This window comes from Melanotaenia boesemani, chromosome 20 (assembly GCF_017639745.1).
Source record: "Melanotaenia boesemani isolate fMelBoe1 chromosome 20, fMelBoe1.pri, whole genome shotgun sequence".
In the NCBI taxonomy this organism is placed as follows: Eukaryota; Metazoa; Chordata; class Actinopteri; order Atheriniformes; family Melanotaeniidae; genus Melanotaenia; species Melanotaenia boesemani.
In genome coordinates, this window is record NC_055701.1 from 3,619,773 (window position 1) to 3,645,015 (window position 25,243).

At 42.4% G+C, this 25,243-nt stretch overlaps 1 protein-coding gene across 7 annotated transcripts in view; it reads left to right on the forward strand.

Annotated features, from left to right (window-relative positions):
• The window catches only part of myt1lb (myelin transcription factor 1-like, b), a 132,058-nt gene that overhangs the window by 73,567 nt on the left and 33,248 nt on the right, over positions 1-25,243 (forward strand). For 6 of the 7 annotated variants that reach the window (XM_041971354.1, XM_041971355.1, XM_041971357.1 and 3 more), the window contains 2 exons: positions 15,441-15,895; positions 19,648-20,778. In XM_041971354.1, coding sequence (XP_041827288.1) covers positions 15,441-15,895; positions 19,648-20,778 — 1,586 coding nt within the window. The remainder of the gene's footprint in view (positions 1-15,440; positions 15,896-19,647; positions 20,779-25,243) is intronic. The other variant, XM_041971361.1, reaches the window with a different exon arrangement.

Here is a 25,243-nt window from a genome sequence, read left to right on the forward strand (position 1 = left end):
GACCAGGCCCCTCGCCATGTGGCGGCCTGGGTGGTCACACACCTGGGATTCCCTACTCCAGAGACAACCATGCAACGGGGGGCGTGGCTGTCCAAGTGGACCGGACAGGTTTGCTGGGACGGTCATACCTTCAATAAACAGCTGATAACACTTCAGCAACACCTCAGCTGACGTTTCTGAGGAAGGCTGCAGGTGACAGACGAAACATGTTGAGGTATGTTACAACATCCATTATTTTGTCTGAATAGAAGAAAAAACCCTCATATGCTTCAAACCACTTGTGGTTGCAGCTAAGACAGATGGTGAGCTGTCAGTTCACCCCACCTGGATAAAGTGCTACCAGCCTGACGTCAAGGGCCCTCGACTGGAGCAGAGCCCTCAGAACATACTCTTCACCTGGAGAAAAGAGGCACACAGCACATCCACACCTACAAAGCCCCTCCCGGTGCACGCTGACACAAATGTAGACATGCACACATCTGCTTAGCCCTCACACACACACAACCTACTTCACATGTAGAGCAGCATTCCCAGCTGAGTGCCTCTCTCCAACCTGGCAATTTCAGCAGAAAGAGAATCCAGCTAAAGTACACAGGGCGTCATGCTGATTTCACGACAGGGGGGTTGAATGGGAGAATGGCCTCGCTGCAGCCCTCGTTACTGATCCAGCAAGATCCGACTCATCTCTTTCAATAGCACTCTATCATCTGCACTTGTCTATGCATGACCAAAGTGGAGCCAAACTGCAGAAATCTTGTTAAACCCGTCTTGGATTGTTGCTTTAAATTGCCATTTCTAACATGGACATCCAGAGAAACATAATGTACATGCTTGTACACACAGCAAACACCTGACAGGGATGTTCGGATGACATTTAGTTTCTAGGTTACACAAGATGCTCCTATAAATGAATCATAAGTAAATCTGTGAGGTGTGAATAATAGATGGGAGGAGAAGTAAAAAACAAAGGAGCGCTGTGATTATTTGTTAATAAGACACTCTGGAGCATCACTAACTAGATCTCATTACCTCAGTACTTGCAGGCATGCACACACACATTCTCCCACCCACTTTGTGCACACACACCACATGCCAAACACATACAGAGGTCTCTCATCCTGCGAGACTATTTTTACCTGTGAAGCCTGTCGTTGCCTAGCACTCCGTAATTACATCCCACACTGCTCCGACAAATGATTAGAAACAGTGATGGATGGGTTAACACTGTCACCTAAAGATGCCTCGGTGCAAAGCTAATTATGCAACTATGCATGTGTCATATACCTGATACATGCGATAGCCCTCTCAGCCTCCTGCCATAACCGAGAAGTGAATGCGATAAAGGTGGACTCTGTGTCTCCTTTTAATTAACAGATAAGACATGATGAACTAACTCCACTGCTGATTAATAGATCTTTGCAGCTCAAACGCAGACCGTCAGAATGACAGAGAAAGTTTGCTTCAGCAACCCTTGAACCCAAAGTGATTTCTGTCTTGTTTCTTTAGCAGCAGTTATAGTTTGCAGATGGACTGAGGTTTAATGTCAGTCAGTGCCATAATTTTAGTGTTATTCTCCCAGAAAACACCATCAAAAATATTCTGAGCTGTTTATTTAACTCTCTGCACTTTGTGGGAAAATATCTGAATGTACGCTGTTTTCTCTCCTCCCCCAGAACAGATATGGATTTCCTGTCATGTATGGCAAGCGAGCTGTATTTTGTGTCTCTGCATTTACAATTTTGCCGCTGTTTGAATCTGGAGATGGCGTGTGCGTGCCTGCTTATACATGCAAAGTGTGTGTGTGTGTGTGTGCATATGGGGGATGTGAGGGGTTGCGTTTATGATTGCCACGACTGCAGCTGGGGCTGTGGGCTGAGTAATTGCCTGTCTTGGTAGGGAGAGCGTGGTAGCGAGCTAAAAGTCAAGTGCTCTCTTCCTGCTGTAGACCTCATTTGGATTCTACATAGCTAGCTAGCAAGCTAACGCCAGCCTTGGGCCTGTATTATTCATAACTTGACAGATAGCGCTCACTAAAAGCATTGGAAGTGGGCCAGGTTGGTGATGGAGCGACAGAGGGAAGCAGCACCACTGAACCCAACTCTAGCTGGAAGGAGAGGCAACATAAGGAAAGGATATGGGAATTGAGGATAGAATGAAGCAGCAAGGAGATGAGCAGCTGTAACAGAAACATGAAAATGTCAAGTAGGGTGCAGTTAAATTAAAAGAAAGTACAACTTCTGTTAGTTCTCTGGTTTAAAATATCAGGACAAGGTTAATCAGGTCTTAAAGTTACAGAAATACAACCTCAGATGAGGAGCAACATGTCCAATATGACTCTGAGCCTAAATGTAGAAGCAGTGTATAAAAAAACTACATCCTCACTGCTACCATACGAATTAAGAGGGTCAGTAGTAGCCAGGTGCTGGTAATCAGTGCACTGATTAACTGATCATCACCGTTGTCATCACCTATATTACACCACAGTTAATACATTGCCAAGGAGGAAAGACATCAGCCATGATCTCATCAATCAGGTTGTAAAATTACTTCCAAAATATCTGAAGTCTATTTTTCTACAAAGTGAATTTTTATTCACAAATGGAAAACATTTAAGACAGCTGTCAACCTTTCCAGGAGTGGACAACCCAACAAGTTCAGCCCAAGAGCTTTTCTAGCTACAGCTAGAAAAAGACTGAACTTGTATGGCTTGTATAGCTGTGGAGGGGCTGCAGGAGAAAGCCTCTTATCTCTATAAAGAACATGGCAGCATGGCTTAGATTAGCAAAGCTGCATCTGAACAAGCGAGAAGTCTGGAACAATTTCCGTTCAGGCTCCTTCAATGTTTCAGAGCCTTGACATATAAGTTTTAGTTATTTTCTTTGTTTTAACACTGAATTTTAACCTGTGAAACCACAGGAAACAGGATGTGTCTGCTGTCTGCCCCACTGTCCCTGTGAGTGCTGAAAATTTGTGTTTTTATGATGGTAGTAGTTTTAAAGTCTTGCTGTTGACATTGTTATAAAGCATTAGCATTAGCATGCTCACTTACTAGCATACATATGTTAACATGTTATTTAGCTAATACTGTTAAAGCTAGTCAGCTCTATTTTATGTTGTGAACAGGATAGCATTGGTAGGTAGGTAGTGGATTATGATTATTATGTGACGCTTTTGCAGTCTTTGTATTAAAACATTTCTTATGGAAAAGTGTTTATGTCAGTTTTACTCCATCTGGCTGATGAACAACATGGTGATGAAGTTCATGAAGAGGAATCATCTGCATGCTTCATCGCTTGTAGAGTTAGCTACCTGGCTATATCCACAGGGGGCGCAACAAGGACAGATCAGCATCCTTTTGACAGACCAAAATAGAGATGTTTGGTCAGAATGCACAACAAGCAAACACATATCAGCACAAATACCCCATACCTACATGTGGTGGAGGGATGATGGTCTGGATCTGGACACCTTGCAGTCAATAGGAGGGCCATGAACTCATCTGGATGCCAAAGAATTTTGGAGTCAGATGTGAGTCTTTGTGGCTGACAGCTAAAGCTTGGCTGAAACTGTTTAGAAGCAGAACAGAATGACTAAAAAGAAAAGAATCAATGTGTTGACTTGATCCAGTCGAAGTCCAGACCTCAAACTGAAGCTGTGGTGGGACCTTCGGAGAGCTGCAGAAACCAAGGAACTGAAGAAATCCATGTGAAACACTGATATTTTTAAAATGATGCTCTAAAATATAAAACTGTATAACTGAAACAGAGGGTATTTTTTTCTTCATAACTACAGGAAGCAGGAAAATAAAGATGAGTGTGAAGAAAGAAATCATATTGAACAATCAGAAGGTCATGTTAAGTTAAAGAGCAATGTTAATACAAGACCTTAAAGCGAAGATACTATAGAGGATGTTTGCACTCACCACAAAAGAGAGAGAATGTAAAGAAGAGAAGCAGAGACATTTAAAGTCACGGCGAGAAAAAGGGCTGGAAAAAAAAGAAGCAGCAGCCATCCACCCCCACCAAGCTCAGGAAGCCCTCTGCCTCCATGTGCAGCACCAGATAAGGTCGCATTAATCAAAATCTGCCACTTCCCTTGCCCAAAAAACACAGAATATGCCACCAACCCCCTTCTGTGAAGTATCTGTCACCGAAGCAGAAATTTCCATATTTAATGGGAAAAGCTTTATATCACTAAAAAAGACAGTGTGGGCTGAGGGTGAAAGGAGCGAGCTGGTTGGATGTGTCAGCTCTGTCATTAGCGTATACACTTCAGAGTGCGTGAGGAGCCTTGGGGTTCATTTCAGCTTGGCTCTGATTCAGCTGTTATCATCTCTACGGTACGATGGAGCCGGACGGTGATTGGCTCGTGCCTTCTTCAGCTGCCGTCACTCCTGTAATAATAGTGAAATACAGCATTGTAGCATCTCTGTCTTTGTACACTGAGTAATTTTCCCCCTGCATGTTCTGTGTCCTCTAATGCAGCTTGAAACTCGCTTTGAAAGCCTTTAAAAATCAGAGCTGGCAACTTCGCAGTGGCATGCACATATTTATTTTTCCCTTTGTAATTTCTCCACCATATTTGCTTCCTGTGAATTATGACAAGCCTGCAAACTACCGCTCTGACATCACCTGGCGTCAGATAAACAGGTGGTGTTTATGCTTTTATTCATCCTCTTTTTTTCCTTCCTTTTTTGTTTTTATAACCGTCTCCCCGAGGAGAGACATCAAAGGGAATAACGGATCATGTGCTGTGAGTGTGGAGCGTGCCAGAGGGACCTCAGTCATAACAAGTGGGGGGTGGGGGGCAGATGCTCAGGGCCAGCTCCAGGCTCGGGCACATCCTGACGCCTAACCTCTGAACCCCAACACAACCCCACACCGGATTCTCCTTCCCCTTCCCCACCCCTGGATAGCTGTCCACTCATAGCAGCTGCCAACTAAATTACATCAATGTCTAAAGAGTCCCAAATTGCCCTCTGCAGTGGAAGGGTGAGGTGTAGTAAACATGAAACAGAGAGGGCCGATTTGTCCTGTTATTCTACACAGCAATTACAGTAAATAATCAGGCTGCTGGTTTTTACTGTTACAGACACATCAGGTCCACCTTTTTTATTCTTGGTATGATAGATGGATGGAAGCAGGTGTTGGAAACCTTCCTCAGAGGTTTTCTCCATATTGACTTGACAGCATCACACAGTTGCTGCAGGTTTGTCGGCTGCATCCATGATGAGAATCTCCCGTTCCACCACATCCCAAAGCTGCTCTACTGGACTGAGATCTGGTGGCTGTGGAGCCCGTTGGAGTCCAGTCAACTCATCGTCATGTTCTAGAAAGCAGGTGCAGGAGGCACCCGGTGTGTCTTCTGCTGCTGTAGCCCATCTGCTTCAAGGTTGGACGTGTTGTTTGCTCAGAGATGCTTTTCTGCAGAACCAGTGCTGGTCTGACCTCCTGTTGCCTTTCTATCATCTCCAACCAGTCTGCCCATTCTCCTCTGACCTCCGACATCAACAAGACGTTCTGGTCCAGACAACTGCTGCTCTGGATGTTTTCTCTTCTACAGAACATTCTCTGGAAACCCTGGAGATGGTTGTGTGTGAAAATCCCAGTAAATACCCAGACCAGCAACCATGTTCAAAGTCAGTTAAATCTTCTTTCTTCCTCATTCTGAAGCTCAGTTTGAACCTCAGCAAGTCGTCTTCAGCACGTCTACATGACTAGATGCTGCCTTGTGATTGGCTGATTAGAAATTTGTGTTAATAAGCAGTTGAACAGGTGGAGCTGATAAAGTAGCTTGTGAGTGTTTATGGATTTTTGTTCATTCATTCAAGTAATTTCTATGATCTTCTAGAAGCAGCATTTGTATATATCTTTTCCAGACTTGCTTTGGGGGGATTGGCTAAACAGGTTGTTGTTATATCACAGAAACAGATAACAGATAAACATCCATACATGATCACATTCAGCCCTGTGGCCAGTTATAATCACTGCTCAACCTACCATGAAAAGCAGTACTTGGAGAACATGTAAATCCATGAAAGTCTTTGCTGAGATCCAACACAACACCACAAAGCAGCCCTATGAATGAAGTGCCATTGTTGTTTCCTGCAGTACATTTTAGAATTGAACATATTTTACAAATACTGGAAAATAAAAACTTGAGGTGATGGAGACAAAAAGGCAGAAATAAAACTGGGAAAAGCTTTCAGGGGTGAAATTTCTTGCTGAACTGTCTTTTTAGCTCCTGATTCTTGTAATGGAAATGGAATAAATGGAATAAATAGAGGAGGGTTGAGCAAAGGAGCCTCCACGAGACCCCACAGAAGGTTACTGTGGTCAGAAAGCAGCTAATGGCAGCTGTTATTCACTGATTGGCTCCATTTATAGGCCTGTGATTGGTTCACTCATCACAGTAAGACACATGCTTCATATAGAAACCCTGAAAATAATTTTTTCACAAGTACCTTTTCTAAATTTTGAGGGTTTCCTACATGATTCTGTGCAACAAACTATCTGTTATTTTGATTTTTGATGCATTGTTAAGTAAAAGGATAGCTCCATCAGCTCATATGAACAATCATCTACTGTGACTGCCAGTAAAGAAGGAATTCCTTCTCCAAGATGGCTGACGGGTTAGCAGCTAACTAGCTGGGCTCTCTGTGTGCGTCCCTGAGTCAAGGTGATTGATTGAAATCATTACGCCGGTGGAGAGACTCCTTACCTGGCTAATCCAGGAGTGATTTTAGCTGCAGGATGACAGATAGCCACATTAAACCTTCAGAATCAGCTGCTCCGTGAGTTCTTCCTGCTCACAGCTTCCACCGGCAAATTATGCAAGATAACTGGTATGATGCACATATCGATATCCTAGCAGATCAAAACGCAGCTTCTTGGTGATTAGATGCTGTAAATATGCAGCACTTGTTATCATGAGGTACACTTTCACAGACTGGAGCAGTTATCTCCTCAATCAACTGATTGTCTTTCCAAAAAAAGGATGAAATAATCAGATTTTACAATAAGCTCTACGTCATATAACAGAATCTAATGGCATGTTTTAGCATCTCATCTGGTGCAGCAACAACAACCATCTGAGCGGTCCTGATCTGTCTCATCTCATCTTTAATGCTCTCAGCATCTTTTCCCACCAGCTGCACTCCGCCTCCTTGATAGGGACACTATCAGTACGCTGCACAAACTCCCCGTTTTACTCACAAGCTCGGCGTTTGGGATTTGGCAGATAGGACAAAAAGAAGTAAATATGAGCAGCCAGCATCTCGGATGGAGTCAGACTGAGGATAAATGTTGGAAGGTGTTGCTCAGCACATAGAAGACTGGTTGCTATCTAGACAGGAAAATGTAAACAAGAGGTGCCTAGAGATTCCCACCCCAGGAGCTACCTATTTGGTTGATAATGCAGGCTCAAAAACTGTAAGATTAATGCAAATTTTGGGCTACAAAAACATGCCTAATGTGAAACTGTCTCAAAAATATCACTCAACTACCAAATGTGTTAAAAACAAAAGCTTATAAAGAGGTAGGAAGGGTAGATGGTGGAGTTGCACTTTGGATAGTCTCATCAGCCAATCAAATTAAAAGCCCGTCCAACCCAATGTTGTCCAGATATGTTGTCCATCATGTTTGGTTGAGGTTAGGTGTTAGGATTAGATATTGATAAAAATATTATTTAAATTCTGAATCACTTGCCCCATATTTAACAGTCAAAGTATCACAGGTTTTCTGTTTCTGCTCCTTATGTACGTGTTTTCTTGTGAGTGTGGGCTGCACCATGATGATTTGTTGGAAAAAATTAAATACGCTGGACTGGAATAACATAAGATAAAATACAAATAAAAGATACATTCATGAGGTTGGTATTGGAAATTAGACACTTATCGAGACCAAGCTCAAGACCAAGCTAGAGGTTATCCATTGTGCAGGCAAGGCTAATTTACGTGCTTTACAGAGGCATTGAAACTTCAGAAATAAGAAGCATGATTTAAAATAAAAACAGAACAGAAAGAACATTAGATAAAAACAGTAAACATGATAAAGTTTAAAAATTCCAGCTTAAAAGAAGGAGTCCAGATCTGGACTCTAAATAGAAACTAGCTCCATGCAGCAGAGAACAGGTGGGTCTTTAACCTGGATCTAAATAAACTGAGTGTTTCAGCTGATCTGAGGCTTTCTGGGAGTTTGTTCCAGACATGTGGAGCATAGAAGCTGAATGCAGCTTCTCCATGTCTGGTTCTGACTCTGGAACTGATAAGAAACTGGATCCAGGTGACCTGAGGGTTCTGGTAGGTTCACACTGGGTCAAGAGGTCTCTGATGTATTTTGATCCTGAACCATTCAGAGCTTTATAGACCAGCAGCAGAACTTTAAAGTCTATCCTCTGACGGACCGGCAGCCAGTGTAAAGACCTCAGAGGTGGACTGATGTGGTCCACTACTACACCTAAAGATCTACTAACAACGACCATCTTTAAAGAACAATAAGTCTGGAAAGGATTTCCACATGATTCATTTGTTTTATTTTAACATTATGCAGCTCTGTTATTCCAGCTTAATTGATGACAGTTCATCTTATTTCTTGTCACTTGGTCCAGTTTCATTTATTGTAGTTTGTTCTATTTAAAAGGTTTTTGTTCAACTCACCTCAGTTTTTCCCCAACTTAATTTTACAGTGTTGATCAAACTCATTTTACATTAATAACAATTATGTTAAAAAACTTCAGCCCATTCAACTCATTATGTTAGTCCAACAAAAATGATTAAAAGGAAAAAATCATGTGGAAATACTTTTTCATTTAAAATATTTCCCACACTTCTATGTGTTAGCCAGCTAACACTGGAAAACAGTCTGTTTACAAACAGCCAGCAAGTGTGAACAAATGAAGATAACAAACAAGCTGGTGATGACTTTGTGCTCATCATTTAAGTTTAAATTCAACAACTGAAAAAAGATTTCACATTCAGACTGAGCTGAACTAGAAGTGTCGGATCATCAGAAAGGGCGGGACTTTATTTTGATGGTTACACCATGCGGCCAATCACGAGTGAGGAAAGACCCGGAGCTTAGGAAGAAGGTGAAGTCAGCAAGTGCTGTGGTACAGGCCAGACACAAAGAGGAACAGAGGGACAGGAAGATGGCTCTAAATTACAAGTACGTCTGGAAAAAGTGAAGAAATTAGCAAATCAAAACTGATATGTTTAAAAAAAATGCTACATCACATTTTACTTTTCCCTCTGAGATAACGTAGACTTCATGAAGACTTTGGCCTTTATTTATTTGCTTTGTTTGTTGTGGTTCTTTGTTCCGTTTTTCATTACAAGGTTAGAACTTTTTAACAAAAAAAAAAGCATAAAAATAAGTTTTTTTTGAAAAGGCTAAGTAAAGAAAATTGATTACCAACATACAAACCCTTCATAAATGCTTAATTAGGCTAAAATAGAAGCTCTGAGGGCTGTTAAATGAAGAGCTGTGTGGTAGCCGTAAGAGAACCTTTGAAAAGAGCCGGACATCCCATCATTTTACGCTCTGCTGCCCTCGTTCTGAGATGATCTCGTAGTTTCCCGACACCCTCTGTCTTAAAGGCACAGTCTGGCTAGATTGAATCATGTAATCTCAACATTACAGAATCTGATTTAATTACTCTCGCATTGGAAATGTGCAATAATCACACCTTGTACATCTAAAAACCTCCCAGTTTCACTTTTTTTAATGGTTTACAGTCTCTGGTGGGAACTACAAATTAGAGCTAAAACTGTGAGTAGACAACAGTCTTCTTGAGCCAGTGGAAGCCAATTTCACCACAATTACAGTCAAAAATAAATTAAATAAACAAGTGTATTGATGATAAATGTTAATCTGTCATTGCAATGCGGTGCTGAAATGCTTAAATGTTGCTCTTATTCTACATGTAATTATTTGCTTTCCCTCAAACATCATCTAAGTTTCAGCAGCAGTGGGGATTATTTTCAGACCCTAGCTATGAAGTAATATTTTATGAGTTCCAGGATAGTCTGACAGTCATCTGTGTGTGTGTGTGTGTGTGTGTGTGTGTGTGTGGATGGACCAAAGCAGCTGATATGCGAGCTGGAGCCTGAGCCACCAGAAAACGCCCCAAATTGCAGCGTCTGCTCGGCGCTGAGCCTCCTTCCACCTAGAGACTGTCTTTTGTTCTTCTGTGCTGGCAGGAGCAACCTGACAGCTCTGAAATGATGCTCCCTCCTCTTTCACACACATGAAACTGTCCTTTTCCTTTCAGCTCTTCTACCTTTATGTTTCCCAGTTTTGTGCGCACACAAAAGAGGCCCAAACACACATATGAAAATGCACAAAAACATACATTCTCCCATCTGCCTCGCTCCTATAGCCTCTAATTTTCCTCCCTACCTCTTATTTTCTCCTCCTGCCTGCTCTCTTTCTCTCTCTCTTTCGCTCTCTCTCTCATTTTTTTTTTTCCTCGCTGGCTGGCTGGCTGCGAGAATGGCGAATCCCTCGTGGATTTCTGGAGGGTATCACCATGGAGACGGGGCTCTGCCACACGTGTCTATAGATCCTCCTGCTGGATAGGGAGCACAGTCAGAGGTGGTGCATTCACCCCCATCTCCAGTCTGCTCTGTGGAGGCTTCACTGTGTGCAGCATAGAAAAATGTGGAGAGAAATAAGACGAGGTGATATTCTCCAACATGAAGGAGGAGAAAGATGTTTGGAGGGAGAGGGATAAATATGAAATGAGGAGATGTGAGGGAGGCAGCATCAACACCCTCATCCCTGTGTCAGGGAGACAGATATGGGCGATGGTAATGACCGGCTAAAGCTTTTGCCCCTGCTGCGAACAGCCACTAATATGACTGCTAATAAAGGCACCGTGGCAACGCTGTCGCATTCCTGCAGTCGCTCAACTGTCGACAGAAATTAGCCGAACAGGAGCTCTCCTTCTGCTGCCACTCCTCTCCCCTGCCTCACTTTAATGCTCCAGGAATGGGAGCCCTCTCGGTATAATGCTTCCAGAGAGGTTTATTCTGCATTAAGGGGCCTCTTGTTCACACTGTAATAGAATTTGTTCCATCTTGTAACGCTGAGGATGCCCACTCCATAAAAAATGAAGTGGTCTTTTTTGTGATCTGAAGCTCCTTTCTTCTTTGATTGCTACCTCTCACCATGCACACTCCTCTTGGAGGATTTTTGTCATTCTGCCAGGGGACAAAGCAGACAGGAAACTTGGAGTGGTACAGTATTTTCTCATGTCCTTCCTTTCTCTGCACAGAGCCTGCTAAGTGTGTCTTCTTTTCAATACCTCTTAATTATTTCTGGAATTTTAATTGAGGAGTGCAGTGAGTGGGATGCAGCGCCTGCAATGATGAATGCGGAAGCCAAGGTCACATAGCGACAGAGCCAGGGAACGTGGGATTGCCAAACTGTGGAGGCTTCCTGGGGTTTAGTCATCATAGGGTAAACACCTTTCAGAGAGTTGCAGCAATCTGACAGCTTGGGGACAGGAGGACATAAGAAGACAGAAGTTCTACAGTTTATACAATTCCTACCAAATAATAGTCATTTGCAGCATTGTGCAAAACTCCTGAGCCTCCCTTCATGTCTCGTTTCTGTATGTTACCAGAAAAGTGCAGAAATTTAGAGAAGCATTCATCGGAGTATGATGCTAAGAAATTTGCTCAGTTGTAAGAAGCTTGAAAATGAATATTTTTATCCTTCATCACAGTCTGAACCCTCTTAGAGAAGCTTTCTGTCATTTCAGTGGTCTTCAGGAATACTTCTCCAGACTTCTTGAAGGACTTTCCAAGGCTCTTATTTTGGATGTTTCTGCCTTTTTTTCCCATTCTCTGTCCAGATGATCTCACACTGCTTCAACCTGCTGTTGAAGTCCGGGTTCTGGGGAGGCTCCATCCCTCCTTCAGTCCAGTTTTTGTGTCATGTGACATACCTCAGCCTTTTCTCCTTGTTTCCCTTCCTTAAGAACGGCTTCTTGTCAGCCATGTTTCCATGGAGACCATTTCTGATGAGGCTTCGGCCAACAGTAGATGGATCAATTGAAGGTCCAGATGCATCTCTCAGGTCCTGGTTCAGGTCTTTGCTGGATTTCAGATCCTGTACATCTGCTGTAGATAGTTTTTTTTTTAGTCCTGACTCTGTTTTTCCACCTTGTTTCCAGTTTCTGCCTCCATGCTCTGATTTCCCAGCTTTTCAGCTAAAAGCTGTTCAAGAATCACCTTGTTGCTGCTAAAATCCTGTTTTCTGTCATACAGTTTGATCTTTGCTGGTTTTCACAGATGAAACTAAAGACATGGAAACAAATAATGTGTTTTTGTGACAGGCTGCTGGTTGTCTGTTATGTGTCGACACAGCAACGATTCATAGGTCAGAGTTGGCCAACCTGTGCAGAGACTGGAAATGAGGGAGAAAAAAGAAAAAACACTGAAAACCTTCAGAAAGCTGGAAAACTATTGCTAAAGACTTTAAAAGATTACAACAAAGTCGGAATGTTTTGTAAGCAAAAATATAAACATATGAGAGGTTTTGTGTGTATATGCACCAAGGTTTAGTTCAAATATCTGAGTCAGTGTTATATTGTTCTCACTTTCTTCTTCAAGTCATCTTTGTTTGTATAATCCTGACCCAAAACAATGAAGCACACTTGACTCCTTTTGAGAATACATTGAAATACACAACCCAGCATTTATTATTTGCCCTCCATTAGCCGATGTTGCAGCATTTATTCTTTTTTATTATTTTTGGAGTGATTCAGGTGTAGTTGCATTAATACCTGTCAGACACGGAGCTTTGCTGCAGCTCAAAGCCTGACAGGAAAGGCAGTATTCAGACTGCTTCATTGTTAGAGGTAGAAACACAAGACCCGAATACAATACAAGGAGGGAGAGGTGAGAACCTGTGTCTATCTGCCTTTCACACCACTTCTCTTCCCTCCCCTCCACCTCTTCTCCTCTCCTGAAGCTCGCCTGCCTTGGCAGCCGGTAACCTGCTGGGACCGGCCCTTGATTTATTTGGAGAGGGCCCTGGAACAGAGGGGCCAGGATGAGTGGCATTTTAATGTGCTTTTGAGATGTTTGGTCACAAGCACTATTGATCACCATGCTGCAGCATAACCCCCCTCCCTCACTGTCCCGCAGACCCTCTCACCACCCTGGGGGAAAGGTTGTCAGGCAGGGAATGAGTTTCCATGTAGGCTTAGATGAATGAAATGAGGCCCCTGGTTGCGGGTGGTGCAGGGGGTCAGACCATTAAGGAATCCCTGGCTAGGTGAGATTTAACCTGCCACTGACTGATGGAAGTGTGTGCATGTGTGTGAGGGTGGTACGATGTTGGTCGTTGATGCACCATCCATCCATCCATCCATCCATCTGTGCATCCATCCGTGCATCCATCCATCCATCCATCCTTCCATCCATCCATCCGTGCATCCATCCATGCATCCATCCATCCATCCATCTGTGCATCCATCCGTGCATCCATCCATGCATCCATTCATCCATCCATCTGTGCATCCATCCGTCCATCCATCCATCCATGCATCCATCCATCCATCCATCCATCCATCCGTGCATCCATCCATGCATCCATCCATCCATCCATCTGTGCATCCATCCGTGCATCCATCCATGCATCCATTCATCCATCCATCTGTGCATCCATCCGTCCATCCATCCATCCATGCATCCATCCATCCATCCATCCATCCATCCATCCATCCATCCATCCGTGCATCTAAAGGTTGTTAAAGCAGGAGCCATGGATATTTCATAGCTGAATAATCAAACCCAAAGTGTGTGGAGCTCTCTTACACTCCAGCCTGGAGTTGACGGCCAAAACACTCACAATACTGACTGTGTGGGTGCGTTCTCAAACCACGCCAATTAGCAGCGTGGGACTCTCAGAGGTTTGATGAATCAAATGGATTAACATTCTGTGATCAATAGCTTGAGCAAATACACAGATTATCAGATTATCAGATTAGGATCCGTCCCCTTGGTGCTGAGGGGAGCCAGAGAATACATTAAACCCTGAGGTGCCTTAGTCGGATTCAATTTTCAGGCTACAAGCCGCTGCCCTACAGTCGATTCCAGACAGGCTGCACTCAGAGCAGGTGCAGTCTGGAGATGAGTTTATCCTGCCTGAAAAACAAACTGATGTTAAGTCGCTTGCTTTGTTTCGTTCTTTGGATCTGCTTTTTAGGAGAAAGAGAGCATTTTATCACAAGCTCAAAAGTAAACAAGTTCATCTCGTTGCTCACTTTAGATCAGTGAATCTTAACAATGGGACTGTGGCCCATGCTTGAGCCTCGAGCGCCACCTAGAGCACCTCAAAAAACTTGAGGGACGCAGGATCACGTAATTAACTTATCAGTTAAAGAAACAACATATATTGTTTTCCATGAGAAGCTCAGTTCGGATGCAGCTTCCCACCACTTAGTGGCAGTAATGTGTCAGTTAGTTGTTCAACAAACTCCACTAAGCAGAAGACTCAGCTAGCCGCTAGCCTGTAGCTAAAGGTATGAAGAAGTATTTCAAATGACAAAATGAAAACAGAGTGGTCCCAAACCCCCTCATCAAAAGGCAAAAATTTTGTGGAAGAACAATCCAATTAATTAAGTACGATTTAGTAAACGGAGGTAATAAGGTGGGGCTGAGAGTTCTGTATGGAGTGTTTGCTAACATTAGCCGTTGTGAAGCTCTGAAGCCTTCAACACTAAGCACCAAACATTTAGCTCTGTGGGAAAACTGGTAAAATTTTCAACAAAGAAAATGAACTACTGATGCAGAAAACGTCTGTCACATCTGGTGACTCTTAAAGAAATTCTAAGAAAAAAATTTAATGAATTGTTTTCACTGAAATTTATTTCATTTGAACCTTTTATTATTTTGAATGTATTTTCTCACTGCGTCCTTTTATGGGTCAAATTTCCATCTTTTTTTTTCCAAGTCAGTAGTAAAATCTAGTATTTTGTAGATTATAAGCCTTGCTTGACTTTTTTCCATGAATTATCAGCCTATTGGGCCTCCTTTTCTACATATGATATATAAATGTATTTGTGATGATCTTATTGTATTATCATCATATTTTTTAGATCATTTTTATCATGTCATATTTTACAAAGTTTTAGCTGTTAAATTGCAAATGGATTTGGGTTATTTATTGAATACAAATTAAACTAAGAGTGAGATCAATTTAAATGGGCCCTAGACCAGTTTTTACTGGAAAAGTTGGCCCCCAGCGTAAAAAAATAAAGTTAAGAAGCCCTGCTTTAGAGGTATTACTTTCCCTGCTGTATGCACCTGTGTGCTTCCTTTCATGTTTAGTTAATAAACTGCAGCATTTCAACACAGATTTGTTGGAATGAGCATTAGTGCTGCTAATAATTTAGTGGCTAACGGCTGCCGCCTTATCTCTCCTCCACAGTGTGTACGGCTGCCCTTTGGCCAAGAAAAGAAAGAGTCTAGACAGACAAACCCTGGAAACCTCCCCCAAGAGAAGCAGCTACCTGGATGACATGGACAACTCCACAATGGAGGAGTGCTACGAAACAGATGGGACCGAGGAGATGGACGACAGGGAGGAGGAAGAGGAGGAGGGAGCTGTGGAGGAGGAGGGAGAAGTGGAAGAGGAGGAAGAAGATATGGAAGGATATATGGACTATAATGTAGAACAAATGGAGCAAGAAGATGGAGAGGAGGAGGACAGAGGGGAAGGAGAAGGGGATGAAGAAGAGGTGGAGGAAGAAGAGGAGGTAGAGGTGGAGCAAGAAGAGGAGGAGGAGAGTGATGAAGTAAGGGTCGAGGAGGAAGAGGAAGCGGTAGAGGAGGTGGACTATGAAGAAGGAGAGGATGATGAAGGAGAGCAGAATCAAGAGCAAGGTGAGACTTTTGTCTTCTCGTTCTACTCGTCCGCCACAATGGCTGAAAATAAGACTTTTATTTTTTAAGATGTCCAGAGATTTCCTGTCTGACATGATGTTAGAGGAACCAGCAGGTACCACTTTCATGTCACGTTGTTAATTCAGTCAACTGGTACTTTGCTAAACCTGTTAAAAACCAGCAGGCCAGTCAAAAGTTAACCACCCACCAGCATCCTTAAACCTCCCAATAATCATGACGGATTTTCTTTGGTTCAACAGTAACACGGAAAACATGTGGCCTGAGAGCCAGATGTGGTCTGAACCATCTCAATCTGGGCCCCAGCAGCTTAATATGGGATGAAAATTAATTAATTACTTAATTAATTAATCTAAAATTAAAAATAAAAAAAGCCAAGAAGAATAGAGTAAAATTAAATTTAATTGAATCAAATTAGATTTAGAAAACAAATGAAAATTGATCAAAAAATAAAAATTAAAGATTTATTTCAAGTGAAAATAAAAAATCAAATAAAATTTAATTAATTTTAGAAAAAAATTAAATTCTAATTATAAAAATAAAACATTCTGCGTTTTGGACGGAATTTGATTTTTATTTTGCTTTTTAAGGAGAGAAAATATTGTTGGAACGTGACACGTTTTACATGTTTTATTCTTTAACAGAAAAAACATTGGAGGGAAAAAATGGTTTGTAGACAGCAGGTCAGAGAAATGGCTAATTCAGAACTTAAGTTTTACTTCATGTTTGACTTTAGAAAACCCTAAAAAATCCTTGTTGTAGACCAGCTGTTTTACTGGACCCTTGGTGATGTAACAGGAGCTCAATCTACAGCTGTGGTTGTAGCGTGCAATGGTATACATCATTCACATCTCTAGAATCTTAACTTTCCAATGGCGTAAAACATGTGTAGGCACATTCATATGTAATGCCCCGCCCACTGGACGTCTGGTACCGAGGGGTTCAACACCCAGGATGACACTACGTTTACACAATATGAAACATTTTTCTATAATGTGATGGGTATGTTTGTTGAACTAACATGAAAAATTATTGCCATGATGAGAAGGAAATATTGTAAAGAGATAAAGTCACAAAAAAACCTGCAAGATCAATACACAAGGCTAGTTCTGCAGTTCCTGACACACCAGTCCAGAAATCTGGCAAAAAGGCTTGACCAATTAGTCTTGGAACAAATAGCCAAAATCAGAATTCACCTGATTCAAACTCCACAGCTGCACAGTTACATAGAGGAGCTGCAAGGATTGACTGAACAGTGGAAACATCCGGCCAATCATCTGTCTGTAGCCACACCAAACAAACATGCCGAGGCCTGGGGGTTAAAGAATGTTTTTATGTTTTAAGGTCTCCCTTTTTCCCCTTGGGCGGCAATACCTCCGTAGTGCCGTAGGAATTTAAGAGCAGCAACCCACTTCATCAGCTTCCACCTCAGCTGATTAGCAGTGAGCCTTGTATCCACCTGTGTGGTCAGATCTTCATGGCATCGTGTACTGAAACCGCAGAGCTTCCGGCAATGCAAAAATCAAAGAGTTGCGCAGTTTTATTTACATTTCAATCCGTTTTGGGTTTATTCATACAGTAATGTACAAGGTTTTATAATACTTCCTGCGGCAGTGATCAGAAAACTGTTCGGCCTTCTGCCTCCTTCAAACATCTGGTCACCGGTTCTCATTAAACAGGGACTCCCCCACACATGTGACATCATTATCCCAACCCCTAGGGTCATAGTTTCCACATATTACAATGACAACAAGCCAAGAACTAAAACCTCCAGCTGAAAAACACATAATTATGGCTCTGTGACTCAAATCTACCAATACTGGTTTTTCCCTGTATTTCCAAAACACGGAAAAAAAATGTCATTTTACAGATTTTTTTTAACATCGTGTCGTATTAAAGCTGCAACACAACAAATGAGCTACTGATAAACTATTCTCTTCTCTTTTAGCATCAAAATAATCCACATTTGACAAATGTAAAAGCTTTAGAAAAAGCACAGCTGCACCCAGTCAGAGCACTAGTTTAATATTCTTTACCTGAAGATGCAATACCCTGCCTGCTTTTGGGACTGGGATTTGAGAAACTCCTGCCCCATATGTTATCTCATCTTCCCCCGTGATGCGCCCAACACTAGATCTGGCAGGTTTCTCTCCAGCAGATTCTGCGTTGCACCCCCGCATCTCGATTGGACCTGACAGTGCCTTCAAGTCCAATTAAGACTGAAGCTCTGAGAGAGGAGTGTGTTAACCCTGTTTGGCGCTCAGCTTCATCCACCCAAAGTGTTGATGTGGCATCTCAGCAGCCGTGCTCATATTTTCCTGCCGACATGTGAAAAAGTCTCTGCAGACTGGTGTTCATTAGCAGAGGTTTTAGCCCCCAACACAGACACTGTGGACCGTTGCCACCGTCTCTTCAAGCTGTCACTGCTTCTGTTTCTGCAGTTAGCTGCTGAAAGCCGCTGCCTTTATGATTTCTGCAAATCCCCTAACCAGTATGATGTTTACTGGAATCAGTGTTTGAATTTGCTCCTTTTCTCCTAAACGTATTAAAAAATGAGAATCCATATGCATCAGCACATCAGTATTCCATCTCCAGGTTGTGATTCTTTAGTTTTTCTGTTTCTCACTAGCATGCACATCTATTGTTGCTAATCCAGCGCCAGTTGAAGGCAGAGCGGTCCCTCTGTTCCCTCCTTAATCTGTTTCCTCCTTTGTGCACCTTGATTGCTCTTCAAATTGCCTCCCTGTGCCACGTTTCATACCATCAAAAATTAAACCCCCGGGTGCAGGAGGTTACTGTATGAAGCCTTCTACTGTCAAAATATGCGCCTGGTCATTCGTGACTGGTTTCTCTTCCCGCTCTGAAGCCCTCAACCGCCAAGCAGCAATACTGTGTTGCCCTAATTAGATTGGAGTGTGTGTAAATGTAAATGTGTGAGCATCCTATACAGTATGCAGCTATGAACTGTTTTTATAAGTCATATTCAAAAACACTGTCCCAAATTTTCTTGCTCCCACTAATAAAAAGCTGTGTGTTTTTGACTGTGAGCAGACCTTTAGATTAATTCTCTGCACAGGAATGCAAGTGGCAAATAAGACGCCAGTGTGAGCGATGCGCTCTTGGCGGCTCGGGGCAGAAATGTGAAAGGAGAGACTAGAAGCTCTCCAGGAGTGAGTGCTTGAAATTACTGACAGAAAAGGTTCAGTAACCTTTTGCAGTTTGTCAGAGTCAATTAGGCACTGAAAGGAATTCTGAAGATACTGATGATGGAATGAAAAAAGAACTTTACTAGTGAACGATGAATAGCTGCTGACTGGGAATCATCATGTGACAGATAGTGTTGTATTATTGCTCAGATTTTAGATTCCCAGTCACAAGGTTTTGATCTTTCACTGCTGAGTGGTGAATAAAATGTTTTGAAGCTTTTATAAACCTCTCAATTCTAAAGAAATCAAGGGAATTATTACCTAAATAAGACTGTACAATTCAACTGCTTTCCCTCATTGTATAGATTCTGAATTGGAAAAGCATTGCTTTCTGTAACTTTCCCAAACTTCCGGTGGTGATTCACAATTCAGAACACAAGCTGCTGTTAAGACTCTCAAAGTAAATTATTAGGGGAAGCAAAGAGTTCCTTATCCAATTTAGATGGACCAAGCCCAGAAATCTGATTTACCAGGAAAATAGAATGATGGAAATGAAATTACAAGACGTTTGTTCTTTCTTTCCAACAGAGGACGATCAGATGAGTACTGGCGAGGGGAATGATGGAGACGGTGGTGGCGGCGGAAAATCCGGCCCGACATCAGAGAAGGACGACAACAACAACAACGAGTATGAAAACTACGATGAGCTGGTGGCCAAGTCTCTCCTCAACCTAGGCAAGATCGCAGAGGACGCCGCAAACCGCGCCATGACAGAGTCCGAGATGAACAGCAACTCCTCCAACAGCGCTGAGGACGAAGGAGAGGAAGAGGAAGAGGAAGAAGAGGAAGAAGAGGAGGATGAAGAGGAGGAGGAGGAAGAGGAGGAAGAAGAGGAGGAGGATGATGAAGAAGGGGTAGGGGATGAAACCCAGAGGGGAGATCTGAGTTTGGATGTGGACAGTGATGTGGTTCGGGAAACGGTGGACTCCCTCAAACTGCTGGCGCAGGGACACGGGGCGGTTCTGTCCGACAGCTTGGACGGACAGGAGTTTGAGGACAGAATGGTCGGGAACGATGTCGACTGTTCCCACGGGGGTGGACAAATAAAGACCACCAGTAATGGACAAGTGGAAAACAGCGACGAGGAGGTGTGTTTAAGCAGTCTGGAGTGCCTAAGGAACCAATGCTTCGACTTGGCTCGGAAACTAAGCGAGACAAAGCCCACCGATCGAAACGGACCGTTGCAGCAGAACCATTACTTATGCGGGGACCCCAATCAGCAGCCCCAGCATCACGGCTACGGAGACTATCACAGCAGCCAAGAGGACAGACGGACGCTTGATAGGAACTATTCCGACATGGACAATCTGATGAAGCTGGAGGAGCAGCTGAGCCCACGCTCCAAGGCCTTCTCCAGCTGTGCACAGGACGAGCGGTATCACAGCAACCACCGGGACTTCGACGAGGACACGGCCTCCGTGACATCGGACCGATCAGAGGAAGTATTCGACATGACGAAGGGGAATCTGTCCCTGCTGGAGAAGGCGATTGCACTAGAGTCCGAACGCGCCAAGGCGATGCGGGATAAAATGGCAGCCGAGGTGGCCAGAAGAGACGGGGTGAGGTACGCTCACGAAAACCACGGCCCGCGTCACGGCTACGGCGTGGAGCGTAAAGCCCGCCTCCCCGATGGTATGAAGAAGCCTTTCTTCCATAAAGGTGAGTGGTTCTTTCAAACACAGACACGCTCTGCTGCACGTTTACCTTATTTGACAAGCTGAGGTAAAATGTTTGTCTGTCAGACAGCCCACATGCATCCTGGGAACCTCACTATAACCCCGGGACAAGCCTTTTTCAGCCAATTTGGAAATACACATCTCGGTAGCAGCAGCTTATGTTGTTAAAATAGGCCAGCATGGAAACATCAGAGGGTAGGCTTGTCAGGCATAAGTAATGGCAATCTGCACGGCCTGTTAGGACCGCAAATCTCATCCCTGTGATGCAGCTTGGGGTAAATCTGCCTATTTTTAAACCTGCGCAAGCACTTGGGAAAAGAAACTACAGAACTGAGGCCCCTTTGCTTTCAGAAAGGACCCACTCTTACTTTACAGGCTGATACTGATACACCAGATAGACAAATGCACGACTCCAGTGGCGGTAATTGTTATTCAGTTTCCTGCGCTTGTGGCAGCCAGAAAATTTCCATCGGCATTCACTGCAGCTGATTGCAACCTCCTTTGTTTAACTCTTAATTATTCCTCTCATCATTTACTGCAATAATATAAAAGCTTAACTGGCTTGAATCCTTTTTCTCCCATAAGGAAGATATCAGATAAGAGCAACAAATACGAGCAGGCTAATTCACAGTGGGATGATACTACACCTCAAATGCCACACAACTCACAGCAGGTTTATATTGCTACTTAAATGCCACACAAATGCTAATTTCAAGAGCCTTCCATGGCCTTTGTGTCTGGATAATGTTGGAATAATGAGAGGATGCAAGACAGTTGCATGGCGATAGCATCTTTCCTCGGGCGAGATAGCAGCAGACACTCGTTGACCAGGGTTCTTGTGTGTGATTTATAAAACAGAGCATGGCGAAGGAGGGGTGGGGGGCTCACAGAAGAGCCCTGCTCCCTAAGAGAAGCATGAGGTTGAGATGAAAATTGAACAGTATCAGAATGACCGATAACGAACGACAGGCTCACTGACTGCACATTAATTATCCAGAGATGGTATGGTAATGGGGGCCATTTGCTATGCAAAGCGCAGACCGTCCCCAGCCACAATCAATATCCCCTGCTTTCTAATATGCCTTCCACTTGGCTGCCTCCACTGTCTACAATAGAAGCGTTGCAGGCAGAGTGCGCGGGCATCATGCCTACTCACGGAAATGGAGACTTATTTCCAACATACCGTTGAAACATTAACAGTGAATGTAATGATGTGCCTCAAAAGAAGCCATTATAAAAGAGCCGCATTTCACATGCAGACCAAGCTCCCTATCAACAAGAAATTTCCCCGCCTTGATTGCACTGGTGCCAGACTGAAGAGCCAGACATGACATCGCAATATTGTACCAAACTCACATGGTCCTAATGTGACATAGATGGATGTCAGCCACGAAGGATAATGAGGTGCTTTTTTTCTGATGAATGAGACATGGAATTTCGTTTGGTGACTCATTTGTAAATGTATGATTAGGTGTACCCTACGCCACCTTTCAATTTTGTACTTTCTGACCCCTCCTTCCCTCTTCACTTGATTATTTTTCTTGCTTCACATAATATGCAACTTGGTTTATTTTGGTTTGCCTTATTCGGAGCTATTGCGTTACAGAGGCATCTGAAACTTTAATCAGTGGTCTGTCTTTCTGTGGTGGAAGATAAAAGCCCCTCCTGATGCAGTCGGTCACACGGCTCCACATTAATTCTACAACCAGAGACGCTCTGCACTCCACCTCATTATCGGCTATAACTGATAATAATAGTTGTCATATTTACAGGAGGAATTTATGACATTGTTTGAAGGTCAAAAAAATGCAACCACCCTTAGAGGTGGGTGGTTGCATTTCCAGGAACAACGCCTGTTGGCACAGTTTGGCAGGGGTACGTTTTGGTAGTAACCATATCTGATCTGGGTTTGGAGGAAATAGGAGACCCTGCTTTTTGGGAGGGAAAGACAATCTCATCTGGTGTGTATGCCCATGTAGATGTGTGTGTGCTGTTTTTACACCATCACTGTCAGCTCAACAGAAATGCGGCTGTAGAGTTGTAGTGCAGAAAAGTGTGATACGCTTTCATTTTAACCTAAATTGGATCGCTTTGTGTTGAAGGCCACGGGCTCTGCAGAAATTTGAGTGTCACATCAACTTGTTGAAGCGACCTCCAAAAAGTTGATGTTTCTCAAATTCTCACAGTATCGTAGCTGTAAACAAACTCCACGATCAAAAGACCTGTCGGCAAAGTAATTACTGAATCTTTGTCCTTGTCAGTTTTCATCCTGCTTCTTCACATAAATACAGGCCTGGAATTAAAGATAAAATCTAGATAAAACGATGAGTAGATAAAATCTACTCATCGTCACGTTTGGTTGCAAAAGTCAAGTAAGTTTAGTTTTAACCATGCTTGATACGATCAACCAGACTTCATGGAGAAAAATAAATATGTTAATCAGTGACAATTTTTTACGTTTAGTTTTATTCATTTTAGACATATTTGAATAATTTCATTTGAATCCATTAGCATCAAGTTTATTTCAACTAAGACTAGAAAATCTTCATTTATTTTGTTATTTTTTATTTATATTTTAAGCATTTTCTGGCTGTCATCTTTCTGAATAGTTACCATGGTTACAAATATTAATTTCTTTCTATTCATTTAAAGAAAACTATTTTAGGTTGTCAAACTAATCCTCTCTCTGTTGGCCTAGCTTTAGCTTTAGCATTAGCATAACATCCATTAGCGTTTGTCTCCATTAAAGAGCATTGATATAAAGTTTGACTGAGCTTAAAAAGAGATGCTAACTGTTTAAATAAAATAAATATTTTTTATTTAAGAGTGTTCATTTTGCACAAATATTGAGGAGATGATCTTTGGTTAACTTTTAGGATGGATCAGTGTTGAATCGGATGATCCTCATAATGGGAAAGACAGTTTGTTTATTTTATTGACTTGGCAACTATAACAAAAATAAAGTTTGTACTGGCCCCGTAGTTCCTGCAGCATGGTGGGTTTTTGCACTCGGCATGTCCATGTCTGTTTATATGCTTCATGTTTTGTAGATTTTTGTACTTCCTCGTCACCTCGGTCAGCTGTTCCTCAAAACTATTCAGTCAGCCTTGTTGAACTTGACAACTTCGTGCTTCTCCGCATTAATCATTCCCTCTTAAAATTAATTGTGTACGTATGTGTGATTGGAGACTGGTTTATTTACTTTCCTTGTAAAATGTATATTTGATTTAATTTTACACTTTTGGTTGATGTTTTTTATCCTGTTTATGATTTTGCCTGTTATGTTTTTACTTTCTTCCATTGGAGGAACACATAAACTATCTTTAAATGAAAGAATCAATAGTTTAGACATTATTAATAGTTTAATATGAGACAAAGGTTCGGCCCAGCCCAGGTGATGTGTCAAGATCAAGCTTCGAGGAAAAGTGACCTCCTTTTTTCTCACAGCCCTGGTAGAGAAAGCAGATTTATACTTTCTCAGTTTTAGCATCATTTTACGTATTTTGGCAGCAGAGGGGAGATGAACATGGAAAAACATGATGTTCATAAAACACTTCTGTTTCTCACCATTTCCCCTCTTACCTGCCATACAGGTGTTTTTAATCTGAACCCAACTAACAGCTTCATTTAAAAAGAAAATACACTTAAAAAAAATTGATATCTATCTAATAAAGCAGGTTCTGCCACATCTGCTTTCATGGCTAGCCTCTTACTATATGTCCACACAATGGAACAAGGTCAGGGTTGATAGTATGGTTGGCAACAAATAAATCCAAGACTCAGAAGAGTCATTCATTGGTTTTCCTTTGATTTAATTATCTTACTGCTCTAACGTCATGATATAACCAAAAGAATGATGTTTTCTCCTGCATGTTAACTTTTATCTGTAAGTACAGAAATTAGGCAGACTGTCCAGTCTGCTCTGATTGGTCAGCTGGGCTAGCCTGAGTTCTTATAACCCATCCTTTTATATAAGTTAAGAAAATCAAGATTATGTCTTGTTAGATGCTAATTTTTTCAATGCACTTTAAACAGAACAGGAAATAGCTATAAAACAACTTTATTTAGTCACTTCTCAGATAGCAAAAGGTGTTTGGCCCAAATACGGCCCACATCTGCAGTTTTGTTTGGCTTTGACTTACGGCCACGTGAGTTTGGCTGCCAAAACTCAGCCACATCACCACCACATCTGGCCCACACAAAACTTACCGTAACGCAGGCCAGGCCTGCAGCAGACATCTGGACCACATGTGGCCCAAAACACATTTACCAGTGACATACCTGAGCTATAAATAGCAAAAGTAGCATGGGATAGGCCCAGACGTGTCTGCTAACTGGGCTGTGTAGTTAGTGCACATACTGACGTGTTTTTAATTCCACAACTCTCCACAAGCAGAAAGAGTGCAGATTAATTTAGCTTAGTTTATAATTTATTACAACCTTTCTCT